Raw genomic sequence first — 16,689 nt, forward strand, 5'->3', positions numbered from 1 at the left:
CGGCCGCGCGGTGGTTCCTCCCTCGGCTTCGCCAACATGTGGTCGCTGCGTTCAGCTCACCGCCTGCTTCCGCTCGCCTGCAGCCGGGGCTGCTGCGCCGCCAGCCCGCCCAACCCGCTGGTCTACCTGGACGTGGGAGCAGACAACACGCCGCTGGGGCGCGTCGTGCTGGAGGTAGCGGCTCCGCGGGGTGCCCCTGGTCCGGCCGGGCCAGGCTCGGCTGCCCCACGCCGGCTCCCGCAGGGGCTGTGCGCGGTGGTGGTGATGGGGGAGGGGGCTGGCTTAGCCTGACCTTGGGCTAGTCCCTGCTGCTGGCGAAGGAGAAGGGGCGTTGGGAAGCCTCGGGATGCAGCGCGGTGCTCATCGGGCTTGTCCCAGCTCCGCCCGCACCTGGTTAGTGCCCAGGTGTCCGCGCACGGGGGCAGGGAGGGCGGTTGTCGCTCTCATAGCAAATTATGCTACAGTCCAGGCGCTCCCGCCTTGCCCTTCAGAGGTCACTGGCCGCCCGGGTCCTTGTGCTTTGCTCTGCTCTTAAGTGCAGCACAGCAAGTCTGGGCCCAGCTGGGCATGCAGAGTCCCAGATGCGCTAACTCCCAGTCCTGTACCTTAATGGCTAGGCCGTGCAGCCATTCAACACACAGGCCCCTGCTAAATGCCAGCTCTAGGCAGCGCCAGGCAGGAGCTCTGAGAGATCTGGTTTGGTGGTTAGTGTATAAAGCAGCTTGGGACTGCAGCAGAGTTCCGGGTTTATTTGTATGTGGATTTGCTCTAAATTGATGAAGTTGTGGGCAGAATTGCAGCTCTGGAGAGGAGTGCATTGCATTTGATTTTGAAAGTGACAACAGGTTGTACCACAGGAGCAGACTTGTCGATTACCAAGGGAGAGCAGCAAACCTCAAGGAACCAGAATGTAAAATTTTCCTTTGTAGGGTCAATAAACATACAGAACTTCAGGCTTTACAGTTTTAGTACCTGTTACGTACACTTTATTCCCTTTTATTTCCTGCACCCCCAACAGACATACTGATTCTTTGCTTTAATTTCATTGTGAAACTGAAACATTGCACTTCCTATATGGAGCTGCTATTTAACTTCCTCACTCTCTGATACGGCACATGAGAACTCTTCAGTGCCTTGCTTTTAGTGGTGTGGATGTGTTTGTCTTCTTTGAGCTAAAGCTCTTTAAGGTGAGCCATGAAAAAATACTTGTAAAAGGGTAATAGAAATTGTGGCAAGATGGAAAATTGTGAAAGGTCAGGGAATGAATATATCTTTGTTAACAAGCACAGAAAATAATCCATCTGGTTTTGCTTTTTCGCTCTTCTGTTGAATTATGTCCCCAAAAGTTTCTTCTGCAAAGTTATGATGTTGAAAACTGAATAGTTACTTGCTTCATGTGTTAAATGAAAGACTCTTTGAATTGAACATTTTAACTGAGGAAACTTCTGACTAAAATGCTTTAGAAGAAAAACCATGAATTTTAAAATTGATTAAAAACAAAATATTTATCTAGAAAATTAGGCTCAAATTGCAAAAAATAAAATATTTCCAAAATAATAAATGCCAGGAATACTATTCCAGTAGTCCAAAACTACTTCTCCAGCCCTGTATAGCTTATGTAAATATACTTGAGAATTTTGGGTGTATAGCTGTTGTCTTTTCCTTTCTCCTGGGTTTCTGAGCTTTTTGATAGCTTCCATACTTCCATAACCTTTTAGGATTCTGTCTGTACTCTTCTTAAGGGAATGGAGTTTACCATTCTGGTTCCTGGTCTTTCTTTCTTTCCCTCTGGCAGAGTTTTCCAAGTTCTTACGCTTTGTGTTAAGTTCCTAATCAATCTCACTCAACAAGTTTGTACTAGGTCACAATCATCCATGGAGAGGAAAAACCTTGATCATTAAAGCTATAGAAATAGAAAAATCATGGCACGTGTAACTTCTATGATAGTCATGATAAGCACTGAATCCATAATCACAGTATATCACTTCAAAAAAGTGCTATTGGACTGCTTTTTTGTTTTGGTATTATATATACCTCTTTGTGAACACATTGCGTAGGAGAAGGACTGAAATGGGTGTTAAGACTTCAGAATACAGTGACAAGAAAGACTGTCCTGGTCCATTCTGATTTGATGTTAACAGAGTTTACCAGTGCCGCCTTTCTTGCCCTCCTATCCACAAGTCTCCTTTGATGTAGCCTATGTTCCCTCAGACTTGGGTTTTCATGTGGCCAAAATCTTTGCTGAAAGTGTTGCTTCGTAAATTACCCAAATCTAAAGCACTCTTCTCTGGCAGCATTGGTAATTGGCTTGATTATAATTAGCCAGATGACCCCCTGTGTGTATGGCGGAGCTTCCTGCAGTACTGTAAAGTTTGTTTACAGCCACTGCTCCTGGATCTCAGTGTTCTGTGCTGTTGTTTAGCTGTAGTTGACCCCTCAATGTCTTCTAAGAGCCCGGTAACCAGTGGTAGTGTTGATAATGCTGCTAGACAATATTGACCTACCGTGGTCGAGCAAATTCTGTCATCAGGTGCCCTCAGGACCTAACTGATTCCAGATGAGATTTACACACACCCCTCATCGAAGTGGAAGGGACAGAGGTCATTGATTCCAGTCCCCTGCCCTCTTGGCAGGACCAAGCACCATACCTTTTTAAAATCTATTTGCCCCAGATCCCTAAATGGCCCCCCTCAAGCATTGAACTCACAACCCCTGGGTTTAGCAGGCCAATGCTCAAACCAGGTTCAACCTGTAGTTCATTATCAGATAGAGGGTCGTCTTCTTTGGTATCATATGATCATTCTTAGCAATTGGATGGCATTATAAAGAGCACCTTATTAGGGTACCAGAATTAGGCTCTTGCATGTTCAGGGCTGCATGGTCTTCTAGATACTGTACTTCTGTTAACTGTTGCGCACCTATTACATGGTCCCCCTCTGTGCTGAGCCTCAGAAAATAGGAGTCTGTTAAAAGCCTGGCTAGAGCTCATTGATCAGTCTTTAAGCTCTGGAAGCCCCCAGTACGGTCTCTGGTGTGTCAGTCAAGATAATAGCCATTGCCCTTGCAGATCCAAGAGGCTCTCTCCATGGACATGGCAATGCATTCATCTTCATGAGGATATCTGTGTCTTCTCTGATTTGATGTCTGAGTTGGTTGAGGGGTAATAGGTACCTGAGAACAATCATGTACACTTTTTTAGCAGCTGGTCACTAGTTGTAAAAAATGCATGCTGGCTGTTGAGGGATTTGCAGGTTATACAAAAGTGTTTCTGGTGAAGTCTTTTTGGAAGTGGAGACTTTGGGAATCAATTTTAGGTGTGTGGTGTCTGTTCTTTTCTCTGTTTCTGCTACCTGTTTCCCCAATTTAGCTATTTTTAAGCAGGCTTCAAAGATTGATCTCTGCTGGAAGTAATATAATTGCAGTGATCATCCACAGTACAGTAGACCCCTAACTTACATGTTTGAGGTATTTCTTGTAATAATGAGAGTTGAAATCTTGAGTGACGGGGAGCTGAGAACAAGGCAGTAGCCCGGCTCCGGGCTCCCCTCCACTTGTGGGAGCTGGGAAACTGACGAGCGCTGCTACTTGGTTCTCAGCTCCCTGCCACTTGAAACTGACCAGTGCAGCCCCGCTGGTCAGTTTTCTGGCTCCCCACCACTCATAAGAGTGGGGAGTCACGCGCAGCTAGGGCCGGGGGACCTGAAGGTGGCAACTTGTGAAAAATTTGACTTACTTGTGGTTGCTCAGGAACTCAACCTACTCATAAGTTGGGGTCTACTGTAATTTTGGTTAGTCTTTCCAGTCAAACTTTCAAGTCTTCCCAGAGTTCATGTTGTATTGTTAATTATTGTTAAATACAAATGTAGTCCAGTCAGTCACTTAAAACGGAAGCCTCATTTAAAAAAAAATAGTTGCTTTAGAAGAGGTGTTTTTTTAGCGACAGATTATATCTCAGAATGGTAGAAACTGGCTATGTTAAAAATGGTTGGTAAGGACATGACCTGGCTTTTTAGGTAGTATAAGGTCATACTTAGGACAGGCCTGTCCCTCTTTCAATGGGCTGAGTTCATGAAACAGATGTAGGTATCTTAACTTTTTTGCTGTGTCTTTTGTTGTATCACAACTGACTTTTTCTTCTCTCTCCTTTTTAAACAGCTGAAAGCTGATGTGGTTCCAAAGACAGCTGGTAAGAAAATTTATCTGGAAAGTTTTGTGCTTCGTGATTTTAAGATTGAGGTTAGAGCTGTCTAAGGGGAAAAAATGCATTTTCTCCTCCAATGTGATTCAAAACTAAAGCTTTTGAGAAGCTTTAATGTAGCTCAATAGTTTGAAAATAGAAAAATATTCACTAAGATTTCATCACGGTTTTTTTCCATGTTTTTTCCTCTGACAGGTTAACATTCATGCACAGGCAAATGTCTGTTGGTTTCAAATACTGGACTAAAATGTTTAATAAAGTATGCATTTATTTCACTGAAATCCAAAGCAACTGCAAGTTGGAGGAATTGTGGAATAGGGACAGTATGCTTTGGGAGGTTGGTAATTGGAAAAATGCTGTCTCCCATGCACCTCTAAGCTGGTTTCAATCTGCCTACCTTATTAGTGTTCAAAAGTTTTTCTTTGAAGGCTGTTCAGTGATCCTTGTGAATATGAAGTCTTTCAAGCATGATTCAAGGGCTTATGTAACTCAGCTAGAGGTTAGGGGTCTCTTACAGGAATGGATGGACTGAGGGTCTGTTGCCTACCGTGTGCATGAGGTCAGGCTGTATAATCTCTTCCGACATTAGTCTATGCATTGGTTGTCTTGGTCCAAGTAATAGTAAACAAATACCCACAGGAAATGTAGCGCTTTCACAACTAGTAGCAGGAGCGAAGGTGGAAAAGCCATGGAGATGGAACTTTTACTTCTGGGGGGAGGGGTCCTTCAAGCTAAGATGAAGAGCAAATCTCCACTACAAAATAAAGTTGGCCAATTTTAATGTACTGCCACTGCAGTAAGTGAATCACTGTTGGGTCCTAACTGCTTTCCTTGCGTCAGTGGTTCATGTCCTAACCAGGACATCTTGCACCTATTTGATTGTTGTTGTGGGGCAACAACAGTTGATGTATGCAACACAATGTCTATGCTGACCCTGCACTGACATATGTCAATTTAAGCTCTACATCTCCCCCAGAAGTGGACTTAAGTTGGTGTAGTTGGTGGGTTACATTGGTGGGAGCTACATTATGTTGTACATACTTGAAGTTGGGTTGAAGTAATCTCCTTGGTCAACCAAATTCTGCAGCGTAGGTGAGGCTGTAGAAATGAAGGCAAAAATGTGACACCTGGCAGGTACTATAATACTGAATCGTGGGTAATCAAACTCTGTCTTCAAGGTGCTCTAACCAGCACCTTTTGCTAATACAAAGCTCTTAAGTATGCAAGATACAAGAATTTAAAAAAACAAAAAAAACAAAAAACCGTAATAGCACTTATTCTCTTGCTGGGCATTAAACTTAAGAAACAAGATAAAACAAATTTTTCTAATGATATGGGACCTAAATTACTCTGCAATTTATTTTAATTTGCTTATAGGGTATTATATAATATTACCATTATTCAATCGTATTTCATATATATATCTTTTTTTTTTTTTTCAGAAAATTTCAGAGCTCTTTGTACCGGTGAAAAGGGTTTCGGGTATAAAGGATCCACATTTCACAGAGTGATTCCCTCATTTATGTGCCAGGTAATGTAACTTGTTGTATTTTCACCAGACCCTTACTTTGTGAAAAATATTATGACTAATTCAGTATGCTGAATTCTGATATCTTAAGAATGGTTTTTATTTGTATGAGAGTGCAAGTTTAACATGACTTTTACGTAATTTTGCTGTGGAACCTCTTAACAACAGAAAGAGGGTATGACAATGTGCTTTGTATTTCTGGTCCTGTCTCTCTAGCTGTGGTGTAGCACTACCTTTTGTACAAGTAAATGCAAATGCCAGGCAGATTTTGAAACCCTGGCTTTTGGGATCTGTGCTTGTGTGCAGTGATGTGTGTTTAACAAGGGGTGCATGCAGCAAAATGGCTCTTTGTGAGGAGAACAGTCTCTGATTAGAATTGTAATCAGCATCATGTAACATATACCAGAACAAGATACCCCTTCTTTCTAGGCTGACAACATCTTGTTAGGCTGTATTATACTTGCTGTTGTTACATAGGCATTTAAAAGAAAACAATCAGATTTCTTTATGAAAACCTCATGGGGAAGTGGTGGAGGGGTGGGGAGAGAAGACCACCCACACTGGTTTTTCAGTGACACTGATCCTGGTTAAAATAGTGTTTGTATGCCTGTAGAAAAGAGACGAATCACCTATTTGTTTTGTAGGGATGCTGTGTTAACCTTCCACACTGCTCTGCATGACAGTATGGATCTGTTCATTGCAGTTGACGCAAATGGAACATACCCCACCTTTGGAAAATCAGTCCTTTTGCAGCACTAAGTCTGTACATTTTACTGGTCAGAGCTGGCTTGTTTGCCTATACTCGGTGTGATCACATCATGGTCCCTGAGCAGCCATAGTCATCCATTCTGATGCTTGCTTCATCTTTATCCACCATGAAGGTGTACAAAAGAATTGTCCCCGTGGGTGCAATAGTAATTGTATTAGAAAACTCTCTGCAGCTTTTAGAAGCTGATGACTTATAACTGGCTGCACAAGACCTCCAACATGCATGTTGCATATTGAAAACCCAGTTACCAGCATTTTCTTTCCACACATTACACGCAGCTCATGAAGGAGTAATGCATTTCATTTTCCAGTTTGATTCAGTCATCTGTGACTGATCCCTCCAGGCATGTCCCATCAACACACTGACACACAGGCATTTATGATCTTGTGATTCTGTGTTCTCAGTAATTCACAAGCCCATGCAAGCTAGTCAGCGTGGCAGTGTAGTAGGATTGCATCCATGAAACATCTGACTCGGTTACCATGTTTTTCTGGAACAACCTGCCGTTTTCTCAGAGCAACCTGCAAGGTCCTGAGTTTTTGGCTGATTTAGGTTGACGCTGGAGAGTAACAATACCACATGCTGCTCAGCTCTACTTATTTGCTATCAAGGAGGAATTAACAGCTAACACTTCAAATACTAATAGCATGCAAAGAACTAAAGGCCCCAGCCACCTAATCCTTACTAATACACAGACAGAGCCATGTCACCTGACCTATATACATGGGCCCAGAGTCTCATCAAACTGTCTTCAGAAACAAAAGACAGATCAAACATAACACTTACTCCAGTTCCATGGTCAGGAGCCGCAGCTTCACTCTCCGAAACTCATGTTTGTGTTTTGGGAGAGGAGAGGGATGCAGGCATGTGGTATCAGCCATATCTGTTCCAAAGAGAACTTTTCAGGTCAGGAATCTCAAGTATTTCAGAACAAGGTAACTGTCAGTGTCCATTTGGGTAACATGAGAGGTTTAATCTGGCTGTAAGTCACAACATACCTATTTGCCTTACAAAATAGAAGTGGGGTGTGGGTCCTGACATACTGCAGCGTTCTGCTCAGGAATAAAATTTTGGGACATGTCTCCACTGCTTCAGAACAGTTTAATGGTCTCGGGGACATGTGACCAGAATATATTGTCAGAGCTGTTAAAGCCTAATTGGTTGCTTAAATGAAGTATCAAATACATTATGCTGAAACTTTTTTTTAAAAAAAGATTGTACATTTATTGTTTGCAAAATATTCTTAATCTGTGAATTACAAATGAACTGGTATCCTGAACAAGGAGCAAAATTCAGCATAACCTTTTGCCTGTATTTTGCTTAAATGTTGTTTTTTTCCATTTGGTACAGTGCTTTAAACTAAAGATGAACATGGCAGTAGTTTGGCAGGCAGATTAGACCTGAAGGGAAGAATCTTTTAATTATATATGACAAATCTTAGTTTTTCCTTTGATTCCTAATGTTTTGTTTTTCTGTGTATTTTAATTAGAACAGTGTGCCACAAGCTGATATGACCTGAAAACGAATGATTTACAAATAACACCTTATAGCGCTGGATTTCATACTTCTGCTGTGAGAGAATGTGGTATTGTTGTATATGGAGAATATATGATGATTCCTGGGTGTACTGTTGAATACTGGTAGATGCAAGATGGAGTCTCTGAGGAGACCTAGTTTCTATTACTGAGCTGAGTTTGGAGAGTAGGATAGGAAGCAATTGATCTCTCAACAGCAGTTGCTTTTAGCCAAGAGTCCCGCCCAGTCTCTTCCTGAAGATGTGCCACTGTATGATTTGAGCAGGGAAAAGTGAACTTCTAATGAGGATGCTGGTTGTTTCTTGAGTCTCACTTGTCTCCCAAACAAAAAATAGACTCTCTCTCTGGCCAGAAATACAGAATTTGCAGTAGTTTTAATGTTTTTATTACAATAGAGGCCAAGCAAATCGGGGGCCCTTTGTGTTCACTGTACAAACATATAGGCTGTGTCTACACTAGAAAAGTAACTTTGAAGTAAGCAATTTTGAAGTTGAGCATCTACACGCTCTACTTTGAAGGAGGCCATTACTCCATTCCCGGGCTCCCTACTTCATAGTTAACTTTGAAGTAAGGGAAAAAGTGTGTAGACTCTCCTCTGGCTATTTCAAAGTAGGCCCTAACTTCAAAGTTAAGTTTGAAGTTAGTTCCTAGTGTAGACACACCCATAGGACGTTACAGTCCTTGTGGCAAAACTTAATCTAACAGGTGAAATGTAATAGGCGGATGGGATGAGACAAGGCAGAGTAAAATCATAACCCAACAAATGGAACTCGTGCCATCGGGAGCAATAATTGCAACTGGCCACTTCGTTTAGCCTATTATACTCTTTTTTTAGTTTTTTTTCTGTAATCATTATTGTTCAGATGCGTCTTGAGGAATTGCTATAAGAACTAAGACAAAATTCTCCACCCATAATTGTTGCAGTCTTGAAAAAGTGAATGTCATATACAATATTATGATTCAGAATAACATGAGCTGCCAAACTGGGTTAGACCGTGGTCCATTTTGCCCAATATCTTATCGGCAATAATGGCCCGTGCCGGAACTTGAGGGGAAATATACAGCATAATTATAAAGTGATCCACTCCTACCTTCTACTCCCCACTTCTTGTTGTCAGTTGTTTTAGAGTTCCCTGTATAGCATTGGACTGCATCTGTCCATCTTGGCTAATAGCAATTAATAGGTGTATTTGCCATGAACTCATCCAGTCTTTTTGTGAAACTAGTTATACTTTAGGCCGTTCCAACATCCCAAGGTAAAGGCTTGTTGCCTGTTTGAAAAAGTGATTCTATTAAAACTGCCACCTATTAATTTTATCAGGAGAGCCTGGCTAAATAACAGTTCTCTAGTTACTTTCTCCATGCTAGTCATAACTTTTTTTAGACCTCCCTTAGTTGTCCCTCTTCTAAGGGCTTTAATTTTTTCGAGTCTGCTCGTATGGAAGCTGTTTTCTATACTGCATCGTCTTTTGTTACCCTGCTGTGAACCTTGTCCGGTTCTACTGTGCCCTTTTTGAGATGAGTTTTAAAGAGTTGGACACAGTATTCAAGGTGTTGGTTTGTAGACTGGCATTATGATATCTTCTGTTTTGTTGTCTATCCCTGTCCTAATGGTTTCTAACATGCTGTTTGCAAGGATCAGTTTGTGTTTCTGGCACTGTGTATACATAACAAGTCTCTTTCTGTGTCCCCAAGAGCATCCAGACCATGGTAATTATAAGGCAGGTAAAACAGGTTGGACATATGACAAATGATGCGATCCTATGATTTAGGATTAATTGCCTAACAATTTTTGTCCTACAAAAGAAACTGTGGCATGAATCAGCTGTGTGTCGCTGAAAACTCCCATTCAGCTCTAGTTGTGGCTAAAATCAGATTTAATTTCCAAGTTTAAAACTACAAAAGCAAAACTTTTGGATTAAGACTCCCACAGTATCTGAATCTTTTTCCACTATGGGTAGGAAGTCTGCCAGTACTGCATAATCAACAAATGACATGAATGAAATATCTGTTGGGGACTTTCTTGCTTGCAAATCTGTCCTAATTGTGAACTCAGCTGTGGAAAAAGTGAGTGAAAACTTGTAACAAATTTTACAAGAAACTATAATAAATGGTGAGAGGCCTTTTGGAGGAAAATAATCAGAAGGACCTGCCTGATGACGGCTCCTGACTAGGAGACAGACAGGACAGGAGCAAGGTTCATGATTCAGGCTGCTGGAAACCTGGGATCCACACCATCACTTTTGAGGCTTCACCAGAGCTGCTGATTGGAGGGGTGGGGCGGGGGGGTGGGGCGGTCCAAGGAGGTAGTTGTACCAGAGCCTAGTGATTAAAAAGGCCCCAGGTCACCACTTCTGCTACTGCAGCAGCCGGTGCCCTGAGCCCTTTAATTCACCACTGTAGTCCTGTGCAGTCCAGGTGATGGTGAGCACTGGCTGCTCCTGGCCCTGCCCCTTCCAGCTGAGACCCTCCCACATACCTTGCCCAGGGCCCAGCAAAGGCTATCAACAGCCCTGTTCTTAATCGCTCTAATCCTGGCCAAGCCAGGGGGGGAGAGATTCAAATGGCATCACCACCTTTAGTGTGTCTGGCTAGATTGCAAGTTCCGGCTGGGATGTGAAACTTCGCAAGTGCTCTACCTCCCCACCCCATGTGTCTTTTCTCTTCACTTTATTTCTTCTCTTGCCTGCCCTAAGTTCTCCGTTGCTAGTATGAGTTTACCAGGTCTCGGAGTGGCTAATAGAGTGTGCTGTATTTTTGTTTTTTCTGACAGTAAAATGGCAAGTAAAGGTTGGCCGAACACAGAACCTGCATGCTTGATCTTTGCTTTTCTTTTTCTCTTCTCTTGTTTTAGCTTCTAGGAAACAGGCTGGAGCTGTTGTTAAACATCCAGTCCTATCTCAGCTACTGTCTTGCCACAAAAGGGACAATTATTTCTATCTTTTTAATATCGTCTAAAAGACTGTCAAACAACGTTTGTTTTTTCTTTCAGAGACTCTTGACAACTGAAGGACAAGGATGTTCTTAAAACGAAAATTCAAATACTTTGTCAGATGTGTTAACTGGTTTTTTCTTTCTCATATCTCTAATAAAAACTTTAACATTTTAAAAAATGTGTTGCTGTAGTACTGACCAGAGTGAGGTCTCTGTATACCAAACTCTGAGCCTTGTTTAGCATGTCATGTTGGATGACAACAGTCATATCAGGCCCAAAGGTATAACAACATGTAATTCCTTTGCACCTGCATGTGAAATGTAAATTATATGCAATGCTACATGTCTCTTTAATAGTGCTAGTTCTAGTATAAAATGCTATCTGTGTATTAGTTTTAAAAAAATGCACCCTTTATGTTTCAGGGTGGGGACTTTACCAACCACAATGGCACAGGAGGAAAATCCATTTATGGCAGTCGATTTCCAGATGAGAATTTCATACTTAAACATGTTGGACCTGGTAAATAAACTTATCTCACTTCCCTTCTAAGTTACCTGTAATGGTGGTTACCTGTAGAAAATGAAATATTTTTAAGGAGTGTATGTTTGCTGTGAGTGTGGTATTTGTTCATTACACAAAGGTCGCTGTGATGGTGTCAGAGTGAGAGGTAACTAGTTCAGCTGTGCCAATATACAGTTACCTTGTAGACTGCCTATGATGGCTGACAGATTAATTACACCTGTTACTTGCAGGTTGCTTTATGTGAATGCTGTGCTAACGATCATAGACTAGAACATTATTGCCTTAGGCTTTTTACAAACAGCCCCAAACATGGAACAATTCTGTAATGTAGTTGTTAGGAAATTCACAAAACAAAAAAATTAGCCAGACTTCAGTTTTTACTCAGAGTGATTGTGGGTCTGTGTGACTAGTTGCCATGACGTTGCCTGTACCCCCAGCTACATGGTGTGGAAGAAACCACAGAAGCTTTTGGCCAAAAGATTGATTTTTATCAGCAGACCACTTATAACTCTATGTAGACAAAAGAGATGTGGGAGTGTGAGGGAATATCCCCATCATCTAGGAACATACTCTTAGGAAGTGACTATGCAATTCTAGCATATCAGGCTGTTCCGTTTATCATGGGGACCAAGTCAGCTTTGGTTTCCTCTGTTCACTATGCAAGCCACAGTAGATGTTTCAAGCTAGGAGATGCCAAAGACAAATGAATTGGCCATGCTACCATTGCTCAAGGAGAGGGGATAGGAGAAAGGAAGGATGAGAAATTAGCAGCCCACATGAGAGAGCGTACCTCCCACCTATCCTACATCTCTACTAGACTTACATGTGCATCGGAAAAGTGTATTTGGTCTGTGGCATGCTTTTAAGAGGAAAACATTTCTAACAGACTCATGTTTTTGCAGGTGTACTCTCAATGGCCAATGCTGGCCCCAATACAAATGGATCTCAGTTCTTCATTTGCACGGCTAAAACTGACTGGTAAGTTTTCTGCAGAAAGAGGTAGTCACGCTTATCTGCAGTTTTTAAACGTGAGTCTGCATGACTTGCTTTGTCATTGCAAGTCTTTCTATGTTTGGGGCGGTGGGAGGAAACAGAAGACGGAAAGGAGAGAGTTGATTATGTTGCTCTGTGTATTTGAATGGCTCCAATAAGCTGGCTATTTTTTCTGTCACTAAATGAAGGCATCAGTTCTTGCTGTCTTCAGCAGGTAAATGGGATGACTGCTCTGCGTGGCATGTTTGAACATCTCTCCCTTTTTTTAGAGGAGTTATAAGTGATTCTGACTCTGGGACTACTTCACTAAGCGTTACATGAGTTAGAAAATCTACAGTCTTGGTTAGCTAAAGGTTCATGCCCCACATGTAATTACGACAATCCTGTAAGTGTATTAAGATGTTTTACAAAACTGCAGGACATTAATGAACGCGATGTATGCTTTCGCCTCTGCTTTGTGATAGTCCATGACAGTCTCACTAGCTCTGTGATATGAAGAATTCTTACTGACAAGGGGAGACAGAAAGAAAGGCTAAGTGAGATGGTCAATACCAGGACTTCTAGTCTGTGAGACCTGTTTGGTTCACTAGACGCTGTGCTGACTTACCCCTGAAATACCTGATTCAGATGCATTTGTATGCAGGAGAGACTTTTGTTGACTTCAGTGAGCTTTGGATTGTCCCACTTAGAACAGGCCTAGTTGTTCAGATATCTATCTCTGCTGCTCCTGTCATCTGTGTTCTCATATCAGTATGCTTTGCTCCAGTGTTTAAGACCTTTCCCCAGCCCTTCCACGCTGACTATACCTCATCTCTTCTACCTCCATCTTCCTCTGCCATTGTTAGTTACAGCTTGCAACCTGAAGTGCTTCACATTTGAGTAATGGGCACTGTTCAGGATAAAGCTGTTATCCTGCTAACGTTCATTTGTTCATGTGAGGAAGGGTTGGTAGGATCAGGGCCTACACTGTATTGTTCTGCTTTTCAGAAAGAAGAGTTGATCAGAATGTTACCAGCTTTGGGTTGTTAATTGCTTGACAAAAGTCCTGGCTGGGATGATTTAGTTAGGGTTGGTTCTGCTTTGGGCAGGGGGCTGGACTCAGTGACCTCCCTCAGTTTCAATGTGTATGAGTATTGCTAATATTACTTACTTGCATTTATTATTTACATTCCAGGCTAGATGGAAAACATGTTGTGTTCGGCCGTGTAAAGGAAGGAATGGAAGTAGTGAAAAAAATCGAGAGCTTTGGCTCTAGTGCTGGAAAGACATCCAAAAAGATTGTCATTACCGACTGTGGTCAGCTGTTGTAACCCATCGCCTGTGACTAAGGAGAATTTAGATGCTGTGAAAAGAGAAGAGACGTTTGTGGTTTCACTTTGGGTTGTTAATTGCTGATGTGAAAATGAGTTTATTTCTGTTTAGGCTAATTCGTTGAAGATACGATGATGAGGGACAATAGAAATGTGCGGAATCCTGTTTAAAATCCGAGTAGGGTCTAGAACAGGGATGGGCTAAGACTTCGACCTGAGAGCTGCGTTGGGTACAGAAATTGTCCAACGGGCCAAGGAAGGAAGGTGGGAAGAGGCCAAGTCTCCCCAAACAGCCCTGCCCACTGTCCAGTCTCCCTGCTCCCCACCCGTGCCATGGCAACCATGGAACTCGGGCAAGGAGGGAGTTGTGACTGCAGGGACGTGGGGGACAGAAGAGGAAAGGCTGGGGGCTGGCTGGCCTTGCTTGCCGCACTGCCTGGGAGTTCAGCTGGCTGCTCCCAGCAAACCTATCTGTCCTTACCCCACTCCCCTGTGGGAGTGAAGGGTCCAACAGGCTGGATGTGGTCCATGGGCTGTAGTTTGCTCCCCTTTGGTCTAGAGGGTCCACGTTTTCAATTTCTCTTGGCCCTACTTTTTACACTGTTACATAGTTTTATTTACTGAGAACAATGAGGATTTTCTTGAAGTATTTATTAGCCTGAGCTACCAAACTAGAGGGTGCCATGATTAGAGGACCCCATAGTATCTTGCAGGTTGAACTGCAGTCATCCAACATGGTATCTGGCAGCCATATGAGTATTAATCTTGTCATAAAGGCTGTGTTCCTTGAGCTATCAGAATAGTTGGAAGAGAATCTTGTAGTCAGTTGGGCTAGTCAATATTTGCACCCTTTTAATTTCAAATAAATGTAAAGGTGGCATTTGATAAATATAGCCAGGCACAGGGGATAAATTCATTAGCAGGCTATTTCAGACAGTAGGATCAACAGTGAAATAATTAAGGATGCTGCATTTAAATTTTTGTAATTGGGGTTAAAATGATTCATGAATGTGAAATAAAGAGTGCTGCATTTCCTTTGGTGCTGGGTTTCATTCCTATCTGGTTGCAGTCATGAAGTTGAATTAACAAGGCAAATCAGTGAATACACCCAAGGCTGTGTCTGCAACCAGATGGGCTGAAACAGTCTTTCTGTGAAAGATGACAAAGCTTACAATGCAACATAAACCCAGGGATTTTTCTTCTTTGAATCGTTGCTAGTTCTTGAACAAAGGGGAAAACTTAAGACAAAGTATATTGAATCTAAGTTAATTGATCAAATTAATTTGTTTTGGTTTACACTGTATTAAACTGAGGGGATGTCTAGACTATCTGGAAAATCAACCTGATCAGGGTCAATCTTTGAGTTCAACTTCGTGCATCTGGTTGAGATGCTTGAAAATGAGCTATCTGGGGTTGGCAGTCAACTCCTGTACTTCTCAATCTCAAGAGGAGTGAGGGAGTTCAACAGGAGAGTTTGTCCTGTCACCTCCCTGTGTGGAGACATCTAGTTAAGTCTATAGCAGATGAGTGAATTCTAGCTCCGTAACTGCCATAGCTAGAACTGTGTATCTACAGTTGACTTACCTGCCTAATGTAGACCAAGACAGAGTTGGTGAGCATGCTCTGCGGTGCTAGTCGTTTGCTTGATAGAACCAAGAGAGAACCAGAACTGCTCATGTGACTTTTTTGTAATGCCAGTGCATCTCATCTGTAGTGCAGGTCTACTCTGAAACTTCACGAGGTAAAAATAACAGCAAATACGTCCTCTGTGTGAATTTAGAATGCTGTCCCAAATGACACAAGTTTTACTTTTTGTTCTTGCTAGTCCTTCAGAGTCCACCCGTCTGGGGATTAGGTGGATTCTGCTTTTTCTGGTGTATCATCATGAGCAGTACTAAGTTAAAAGTGGCCTCAGTTAACATGGGGTATCCTGGTTTCATCTACAGAACCATTATTACTGGGCTGGATCCATCAGAAGGAAAGAATCCAGGTGTACTGATGAGACTCTAGCAAGAGTTTTCAGGACTGGTAGTTGAAGGGAATACTTTTTTCCCTTAAACTGTATGTGGCTGACAGGGAAGCATTGAGCAATAAGGGTAATAAAACCCCATGATGCCATTTCCAGAGTCAGTTAAGCTGCTAAATATATGCATTAGTGGTGGAAGAAGCACCTTGGTGGCTGGTACAATAATTGTTCTGGAAAGCAAAACAAAATGTGAAGGCTCTTATCAAATGAGAGTTAAATGTTCATTATGTAGAACAGCATGTAAGTTTAAAGTGTACCTTGTACTGGATCAATGTCTTTTTAGCTAACTGAAGAGTATGCGCACCTATGATTGAATTTCAAGTGTAATTTTTACAGAAAATGGGAGTGTACAGGTTTTTATTGTGGTTTCACTGTTTTCTTCAAGCATTTTTAGATATTATTTTTAACAATTTTGACTAATTTGAATGTTGATGGTTACGAAAATGTTTTGTTCCCTTCATTTATATGTGGAAAACCACTAAATACACTTTTTTGTGTGTGTGTGTGGGGCGGGGGGGAGCCTGTTTCTGACACATGTAATAGTGATCGTTGATTAAAAGCTGGCATGTGAACAGTTGAAATATCATGGTTTGATTGTGTTGTACTCTGTGTGCTTTTCTCTGAAGTTCCCCTTTTTCAGGTGGCTGAATGGTCCTCAGAGTTGAGGCTTCTTCATTTAATAGACACGCAGCTGCAAAGCAAACATGGCACTGAGGTCCTGACTCTCATACAGAAGCCAGTGTGAAAGGTTATGAGGGACATTGTGTTAATGGGAGTGCTTTTGTTTGCTGCTTAACCTCCCTCTGTCAGGGAGATATGGCAGGGGATTGGGGGAGGAGTGTGTGAGAAGGCAGGGGTCATGTTTCTTCCTGA

The 16,689-nt window shown here is 42.2% G+C and overlaps 1 protein-coding gene across 1 annotated transcript; it reads left to right on the plus strand.

Moving 5' to 3' along the window:
* On the plus strand, nt 1–16,388 carry PPIF (peptidylprolyl isomerase F). The gene is made up of 6 exons (XM_075000065.1): nt 1–174; nt 4,156–4,186; nt 5,641–5,729; nt 11,388–11,484; nt 12,390–12,465; nt 13,655–16,388. The coding sequence occupies exons 1-6, from the start codon at nt 37–39 to the stop codon at nt 13,788–13,790; spliced, it is 567 nt and encodes a 188-aa protein (XP_074856166.1). The 5' UTR covers nt 1–36; the 3' UTR covers nt 13,791–16,388.
* Nucleotides 16,389–16,689: the final 301 nt, after the last annotated feature.

This window comes from Carettochelys insculpta, chromosome 7 (genome assembly GCF_033958435.1).
Source record: "Carettochelys insculpta isolate YL-2023 chromosome 7, ASM3395843v1, whole genome shotgun sequence".
Taxonomy (NCBI): domain Eukaryota; kingdom Metazoa; phylum Chordata; order Testudines; family Carettochelyidae; genus Carettochelys; species Carettochelys insculpta.

Excerpts from the sequence above, each read along its gene's own strand:
- PPIF (XM_075000065.1), top strand. The coding sequence starts at position 37 with ATGTGGTCGCTGCGTTCAGCTCACCGCCTGCTTCCGCTCGCCTGCAGC. Across the intron at positions 5,730-11,387 it reads TTCCCTCATTTATGTGCCAG|GGTGGGGACTTTACCAACCA; the intron begins GTAATGTAACTT and ends TTTATGTTTCAG. Across the intron at positions 11,485-12,389 it reads ACTTAAACATGTTGGACCTG|GTGTACTCTCAATGGCCAAT; the intron begins GTAAATAAACTT and ends ATGTTTTTGCAG.